This window comes from Microcaecilia unicolor, chromosome 14, assembly GCF_901765095.1.
Source record: "Microcaecilia unicolor chromosome 14, aMicUni1.1, whole genome shotgun sequence".
Taxonomy (NCBI): Eukaryota; Metazoa; Chordata; class Amphibia; order Gymnophiona; family Siphonopidae; genus Microcaecilia; species Microcaecilia unicolor.
Window position 1 is genome coordinate 24,004,188 of NC_044044.1, and position 8,820 is coordinate 24,013,007.

Below are 8,820 nucleotides of genomic sequence, written 5' to 3' on the forward strand. Positions count from 1 at the left end.
CTCTGGAAATGGCGCACCCGGGGCTCCTGCTGGTGGCCCTGTTGGGCCAGCGGTAGTCCCGAAAGACAGAGTGGTAAGCCTGCATCGGGCTTACCACCGCTCTGTAAAAGGGCTCCGAAGCTTCTTATAGAATTTGCACCAATGTTGGTGCAAATCTTTAGGTGCATTTTATAGAATCCAGGGGTTAATGCCTAAATGAGAGAAATCACGAGTTTGAGTGGATTTGTGTTTGATATTTTTGTAATTAGGGAATTTTGGAAACCTACGGTGTTGTGGTGCTGATCAGAAGCTCAAGAAGGCATCGCAGGGATAGAGATAAAGCGCAGAGACAGCAAAGGCAACACGCCCAGAGGAGAGACCTGCACTACGGTTGAAACATGGACAGTTCAACATTGTTTTCTTTACTGGAGTTTTTCTCTCTTCTTTTGCAATGCTATTCAAAACAAGAGTCACAATGGTAAGTGCGTTGAGTTGGAAAAGTGTGTATCATTCACGTAGTGGCCCTTTTACAACGGCACGCTGAAAAAAATGGCCTGCGGTAGTGTAGACACGTGTTTTGCATGCGCACAGAATCATTTATCAGTGCACCTTAAAAAAATGCCTTTTTAAAATTTGGCCGAAAAAGGATGTGCAGCAAAATGAACATTGCTGCGCGTCCATTTTGGGTCTGACACCTTACTGCCAGCCATTGACCTAGCGGTAAGGTCTCACATGGTAACCGGGCTGTAATGGTCTACGGGCATAAAATGCCAATGACCGCCCTATTACCGTCTGTGCGTCAGAAAATAAAAATGTTTTCTGGAGTGCACAGCAGACGCACGTAAAAAAATGAAATCACTGCAAGGGCCACGCGGTAGCCGGATGGTAACTCAAAATCAATGCGCATTGGGCACGCATAGACTTCTACACGGCTTAGTAAAGGGTCCCAGAATGATTAAAAATTTTTAATGCAGGTCCTTTGGAACGGCAGTGACAGCTGGATTCACCTTTCATATAAATTCTATAGATCTGCTTTTCACCTATCTGTGCTGTAGTCATCATTTGTATCTAACAGTGGGGTGCTGCTCGGTGCTCTGATGCAGATCTGTTCTTCAGCAGTCTACAGAGTATAAATACTTTACTTGCTTACGAGTGACGAATATTAGACTCTGATGAGAGATGTTGATGTAGTCAGAAGCGGAGCCAGGTTGACGGCACGGGGGGGGGGGGGGGAGCGAGAGTGGTACGAGAGCGGACTTCTGCCGGTGCCAGAGCACATTTTCAATGCAACACATTGAAAAAAAAAATAGGCACCGGCAAAACTCCATTTGGAGGAGTGGCTGCTCCCCTGGTGCCCCCCCCCCCCCCCCCCAGCTCCGCCACTGGATGTAGTAACCAAATACCAGTCAATATCCAGGTGGCAGTGGTCAGTGATTTTTTTTTTTTTATTTCAAATCATTTTTATTGCTATTTAGACATAACAAAGAAATGAACAGTACAGCAGAATATTGATACAAGAATTGAATAGCCTTGTAAGTCATATGCACAAGTCAAGCTGTAATATAAAAGCAAACTCTTTCATATTTAAAGGAACCAACAATGAGAATATCAAGAAATGATGAACCAGTGACAAAAAGATACAAATCCCAGACAGAGTTTCCAGTAGATCAGGGAGGGAAGTGTTGCCTCAATCCATTAAGTTCCCCATGTTCAAGCTATTTATACGTGGCATCTAGAGAAAGAGCGTGTATAGTAAATGTAGTAAGGATTAAATCACCAGCTAATAGGATGTGGAAAAATCTCCTCAAAAAATAACACAATACTTTCTTTTCCACTGAAGCGAAAATAATATAGAGATCAGTGCCGCCTACAACTAAATCATTAAACCATAAGGCTAATAGCTAATGATTATTTTGAAAGGAGGGAAAAGAGCCCCACAGAGCTCCTAGACAAGAAACGGCCTATTGGAGCTGAAACGAACGCATAGCTGTCCTCTGTTCATCATAGGCTCAAAAAAAAACCTCCAAAAACAGATCCAACCTTATGGTACACTTTATACATCAAACCAGCAAAAATGACCGAAAGAACACTTATCTTTCAAGCTGGAAGACTTGGTGCAGCAGAAAGGAACGGGGTCCAAGTCTTCCAGCGTGAAAGATAAGTGTTCTTTCGGTCATTTTTGCTGGTTTGATGTATAAAGTGTACCATAAGGTTGGATCTGTTTTTGAAGGGGTTTTTTTGAGCCTATGATGAACAGAGGACAGCTATGCGTCCGTTTCAGCTCCAATGGGCAGTTTCTTGTCTAGGAGCTCTGTGGGGCTCTTTTCCCTCCTTTCAGAATAATCATTAGCTATTAGCTTTATGGTTTAATGATTTAGATGTAGGCGGCACTGATCTCTATATTATTTTCGCTTCAGTGGAAAAGAAAGTATTGTGTTATTATTTTTTGTAAGGATTAAATCATCTAAACAAGTGAAGGGCCCTGTTTACTAAGGTGCACTAGCATTTCTAAAAATTAGCGCGCGCTAACGCTGGAGATGCCCATATATTCCTGAGTGTCTCTCACATTAGCGTTTGCTCATTTTTAGCGCACACTAAAAAGCTAGCATGCCCATTGTATAGCTTAATAAACAGGGCCCTAAGTCAAGAAGGCAGAGAAGGCCGAAAAAAGGGTGACCAAAAGTGAGTATATCTCCGAGGCTTACACTTTTGTTGCCAAACTAGCCTTTCCATTCCAGCTGCCCGCCAGTGATTTTTTAAAAATGCTGGCCCCTAACAACTATATTAGATCCTGATGTTCAACGCTGGTCCATATTTAGGAACCAGAACTGAATATGCAGGTACTCCGTGTTCTTCAATGAGTTACTGATAGTTGGATTTGGTTTCCAGATAGAATCCCGGTTAACTTAAGACATACTTTTTGCCCTCCTTATTTAACCAAATAGTTATCAATGCTGAATATTCACAGTTCCCTGGCTCCACCCTGAGTCTACCTCAAGGCCGCTCCAGCACTAACCAGATGCTGCCATGACATTCAGTGGCACAATCTGGTTGTACATGTCTGAATATCACGTGTGGACCTGGTCAGCACTAGTTAACTAGCTAGGAGCCTCTTCAACCCAGTTAACTAGTGTTGAATATCAACAATATGGTTGTTCCTTATTGGGTAGTTAATAAAGGAAAAGATCGATGGATAGGAATGAACTGTGCACAAGTATATGTATGTCTATTGTTTTGAATGGGTTATATTCCTTTAGAATTGTAAAACACACTGAACATTTGCAGAGAGGGATGGGACAAGATGGTGGCACGTACCTGAGAGAGCCTTGGCATCTTAAGCTATTTCCTTGTTGTGTTCATGTTCTTATTTTACGTTATGACCCAAAAAGGAAGGGTTTTTGAGAGCTCCTCCAGCAGCCTCCTCTCTAAACGTTGGGTCTAACTCCTGCTATGGTCTCAAAGAGTGGAGATTCGAGCCTGATTGGAGAAAGGATTTTGTTATCCCCTCCTGTAAAGTCTCGAGTCTGGCGTTGCGAGAGCCTTTATGGAGCAGACACGCAAATGGCTCAGCCTGAAGGAGCAGGGTAAGCCAACATGAGTCCTGCTTGCAAAGGCCAGACTATCCATCAACTTGGATCAAGGAATGATTTGGTGGTGGCAGGACAAGCCCCAAGTTGTTGGGAAGGAGAATCAGCCACCACTGCCCAGCAATGGATTGAGACACAATCCATCAGAAATTTTAGAACAAGACCAGTGCTAGGCATACCTCTACAGTCTATGCCCTAAAAAAGGCAAGGATAAATCAAGATCAGGTATTACTTCATACCATATGTAATCAGTTTAACTTGTTGGGCAGACTAGAAAGACCATACTGTTCTTTATCTACCGCTTTCTACTATGTTGCAATGACACATGATCTGAACATACCCCAAGTGTCTGTTTCCGTTTTGCCGAAGCCACTGGTGATTTCTCTGGACAGTATTTGGACTGTTCTGGTGAGAATAAACGAATCGCTGAATATAGTAATACTGAAATCGCTGATATAAAATTTAATATGGTTTAGCTATCCCAGAACTTTGGGGGTTTATTACAAGAGGTGAAAGTGAAACTAGCAGCAGTGGAGCACAATTTGAAGGAAATGAAAAAAGTAAAAATGGAGCTGATTAAAGATAAGACCTTAGTACATCATCAAATTGAGCAAACATAATAATCAGAGAAGATTGAACTTGCGCTTTTTGAATTTTCCCCAAATTCTGGGACTTTTTATTTTATTGAAGTGCTTCAAGTACCTGAAGCAGGTCTTGCCTGCTTCTGAGGTGGCTCACAAGTAGCGTTATTCATTTAAAATGAGATTCAGCAACCTGTAATACTAGGATCATGCCTTTGCTGAATCCCATGGGACATCAAGATGCGCTAAAGTGTGAATTTTTACCATACCTTGATGAATCCTCCCCCCTTAATGAATTAATTTCCTTTTCCAATTCTTTAGCTTTTCTTATGTCTTTCAGGGGAAACATTGGAGAGATGCAAGGAGGAAACCAAACATTTGTGAAAGAATTTATTCTTCATGGACTCACCATCACTGAAAGTTTGCAGACTGTTCTATTTACAATGTTCCTAGTAATCTATACTCTCACATTGGTTGGGAACCTAACCATCATCATGTTGGTATGGTCTAGCACTTCCCTCCATAAACCTATGTACATTTTCCTTGGCAGTTTGTCATTTGATGAAATCTGGTACACAACCAGCACGGTCCCAAAAATGCTTTATGGTTTACTGTCTAGAATTAACTCTATTTCATTCAAGGGTTGCTTCCTACAATTTTATTTCTTCTTCAGCAGTGGTGCGACTGAGTGTTTGCTTCTCACTGTCATGGGTTATGATCGATATCTAGCCATCTGCCATCCTCTTCGCTACAATATCTTGATGAGCAATAACAAATGTTGTTTCTTTGTTGCTTCATGCTGGATTGGTGGATACCTCTGGGCTTTGTTTCCTGTAATATTAATATCAAACTTGCCATTCTGTGGCCCAAATAAGATTAATCATTTCCTGTGTGATCCAGGTCCTCTCTTGGAACTGTCTTGCGTAAGGGACTATTCAACAGAAGTGGGCCTTACTGTATACATTGCTCTATTGGTCTATATTACCTTCTCTTTTACCTTCATCTCATATGCTTTCATTATACAAACTATATTAAGAATCCCATCTGCATCTGGTCGCCGTAAGGCCTTCTCTACTTGTGCCTCCCACCTCATTGTGGTGTCCATTTTTTTTGGATGTGTTATGTATATGTACATTAGGCCATCAGGGAATCACCCATTTGACATAGATAAGGTAATAGCTGTGTTCTACACAGTTGTGACTCCTCTATTGAATCCAGGAATCTACACACTAAGGAACAAGGAGGTCCTGGAGGCGGTGAAGAAGGTGATGCGTTTTTGAGAATTTATTCTTCTGTTTTCCTATGCTATATACTGTACTTAGTAAAATGCTTATCAACTCTGTCTTGGGGACAGTCAGGGTTAAGAACAACTGTTTATATCATAAAAAGTCCCATTTTCCATGGAACTTGAATGTTGGAATTCAGATGTCCTAGTCTGGCCCTGCTCAATTCGAGAAGTATTTTAGAAAAAAAAGATCTATCAATGCAGAGCCTCTTCTAGAATATCTGCAGGATTGCCCGTATATTTGCATGAAGTGGGAGAATGTTATGGATTTTGTTTGTACATGTTATAAAATACAGATTAAGGTCTATTGCGTATAACTGCTAATTGGTGCCAATTAGCAAAAATTAACACTGCTTAGTGCCAATTAGCGCTTGTTAATTATTGCCAGTTAGTGCATGTTACTATCAATGTTTGGCAATGATCTTATTCTATAAGGGTCCTTTTACGAAGGTGTGCTAGCGTTTTAGAGCACACTAAAAATGAGGTGCATGCTAACCGTGTAGATGTCTATAATATTCCTACACAGTTAGCGCCCACTAAAAACGCTAGCACATCTTTGTAAACAGAGCCCTAACTTCCAAGCAGAACTTTCACTCTAAGGTAAGTTGGATGCAATGTTTATAGAATTTGGGAATGTGTCATCATTTAGACATGGAAATAGTGATGTCACAACTTCCACATATAAAAAGCTGCCCTGGTTTGCGCAAACTATACATGCAGTCTTGACTGGCTGACAATGTAGAATTTTTCCCTTCTGTCTTCTCCTACCCTCTCTCCTATCAATGATTGTAGCTCTATCCCTCTTCTCGTACCGTAAAATTATCTACGGCGAAGCCTCGGGATACATGACAGACCTCATAGACCTACCAACCAGAAACACAACAGGATCAACACGAACATAACTAAATCTCCACTACCCAAGCTGCAAAGGACTTAAATACAAATCAACTTATACATCCAGCTTTTCTTACATAAGCACACAACTATGGAACACATTACCAAAAGCCGTGAAAACAATGTATGATCACCGAAACTTCCGGAAATCATTAAAAACTAATCTGTTCAAAAAGGCATACCCTACCGACCCAACTAAATGCCTGTACTGTGCAACACAATGAAACCAAAGCTCGTAATGGACAAATAATAACTCTTACTCTCTACGATTCCCTAATGTGTCTGTTACACATGTACCTTATTCTACCACAACATTACTGTATTTGCTCATACCGGAATTGGCGAATGCCTTTACGGTACTATGTAAGCCACATTGAGCCTGCAAATAGGTGGGAAAATGTGGGATACAAATGTAACAAATAAAATAAATAAAGTATCACGTCCTGTCTTATGTCTCAAAATGTTTCCTTTCTTTCGTTTTTCCCGTTATTTTAGACCTTGATGGTTTCCGGTGGCAACCCCACATTCAAATACTGATTTTGATTCAACGGGGCCCAAATCGTTTCGCCCGCATCTGGGCTTCATCAGGAACCTCATAGTTAAATCATAATTGCAGGGGTATTGATTTAAAGCTGTCTAGCCTTCTCTTAGAACGTGGGGTTGCCAAGCCAGTTTTGACAAAGCTAAGTAATTTATGCTATGCTGTTGCTTGGTTGAGTTTTGTTACTCAGAAATGTTCCTAAACTTGTGCTCTAACATGGGCAGACTGGATTGAGAAGAGGAGGGAACAGTTTTACCCTATGAAAGAGATCAGATCACGGATACAAAATCTTATATAGATATCAGTATCCTGTTGATCAGACCGTGGTGTGTACCTTGGTTTCTGAGGGTATTCCCCCCTTCAACATTTGATATCTGTTTTACACAACTCTTTATGATTCTGTTTGGCTGTTGTTCAGTCTTTGCAGTATTAGATTACGTAATCAGGACCAACAGTCCATACTGTTTTTGAGCATCTATCTAAGTAGTATACCATGCCATACTTTGCATTGTTGTTCAAATATTTTTACTGCTCTAATTGCCTCCTGCTCATGTCTGATCTATTCTTACTGTACACCGCCTTGAGTGAATGCCTTCAAAAAGGCGGTAAATAAATCCTAATAATAAATAAATAAATAAATAAATTTACACCAACTGCTTCAGACAAAATTTATCACTTCAGTGGCCATGGATTACCGCATAAAAATAGGACAGACTTTTATGTGGTCCCATTTATGTGGTAAACCTGGCTGCTTAAGGGTTGACTCCACCCCCAGAAGACTCCAACTTTGAGCTGGGCACTAACTGAAATATTCAGGGCTCTTAACTGGCTAAGGGGCCCTTTTACTAAGCTGCGCAGATGGCTATGTATGCCCAACATGCATCAATTTGGAATTACCACCCGGCTACCATGTGGCCTGGGAGGTAATTTCATTTTTTATGTGTGTCCACTATGTGCGCTGAAAAATACTTTTATTTTCCGGTACATGGGTGGTAATTGGCATTTATTTATTTAGATTTTGCTCACAGCTTTTTCAGTAGTAGCTCAAGGTGAGTTACATTCAGGTACACTGGATATTTCTCTGTCCCAGGAGGGCTCACAATCTAAGTTTGTACCTGAGGTAATGGAGGGTTAAGTGACTTGCCCAAGATCACAAGGAGCAGCAATGGGATTTGAACTGGCCACCTCTGGATTATAAGACTGGTGCTCTAACCACTGGGCCACTCTTCCACTCCAGGATCTTGCTATTCATTGGGGTTCTACATGGAACGTCGCTACTCTTTGAGATTCTGCATGGAATCTTGTCACTCTAGATTCCAGAATCGTATTTATTTATTTAGATTTTGACACACCTTTTTCAGTGGTAGCTCAAGGTGAGTTACATTCAGGTACTCTGGATATTTCTCTGTCCCAGGAGGGCTCACAATCTAATTTAGTACCTGAGGCAATGGAGGGTTAAGTGACTTGCCCAAGATCACAAGGAGCAGCAATGGGATTTGAACTGGCCACCTCTGGATTATAAGACCACTAGGCCACTCCTCCACTCCATCTGGAAGTGCATAGACCATTACTGCCAAGTTAATGCGTGAAACTTTACCGTTAAGTGAATGGGTGGCAGTAAGACCCAAAATGGAAGCGTGCCAATTTTCATTTTGCTGCATGTCCATTTTCAGCCCCCCAAAAGGCATTTTTTACAGGTGGGCTGAAAAATGGATCTGCTCGTGTCTAAAACACGCACCTATACTAGCATACCTTAGTAAAAGGACTCTTAAGTGGGTGGGACAACTTCCCTATAAGGAAAGGCTAAAGCGGCTACGGTCCTTCAGCTTGGAGAAAAGACAGCTGAGGGGAGATATGCTAGAGGTCTATAAAATAATGAGTGGAGTGAAACGGGCAAACGTGAAGCGTCTGTTTACGCTTTCCAAAAACACTAGGACTAGGAGGCATGCGATA

General features: G+C 41.4%; 1 protein-coding gene across 1 annotated transcript; it reads left to right on the forward strand.

Moving 5' to 3' along the window:
- The first annotated feature begins 4,503 nt into the window (after positions 1-4,503).
- Positions 4,504-5,427, forward strand: LOC115457085 (olfactory receptor 11H6-like). The gene has a single exon (XM_030186508.1). The coding sequence runs from the start codon at positions 4,504-4,506 to the stop codon at positions 5,425-5,427; it is 924 nt and encodes a 307-aa protein (XP_030042368.1).
- Positions 5,428-8,820: the final 3,393 nt, after the last annotated feature.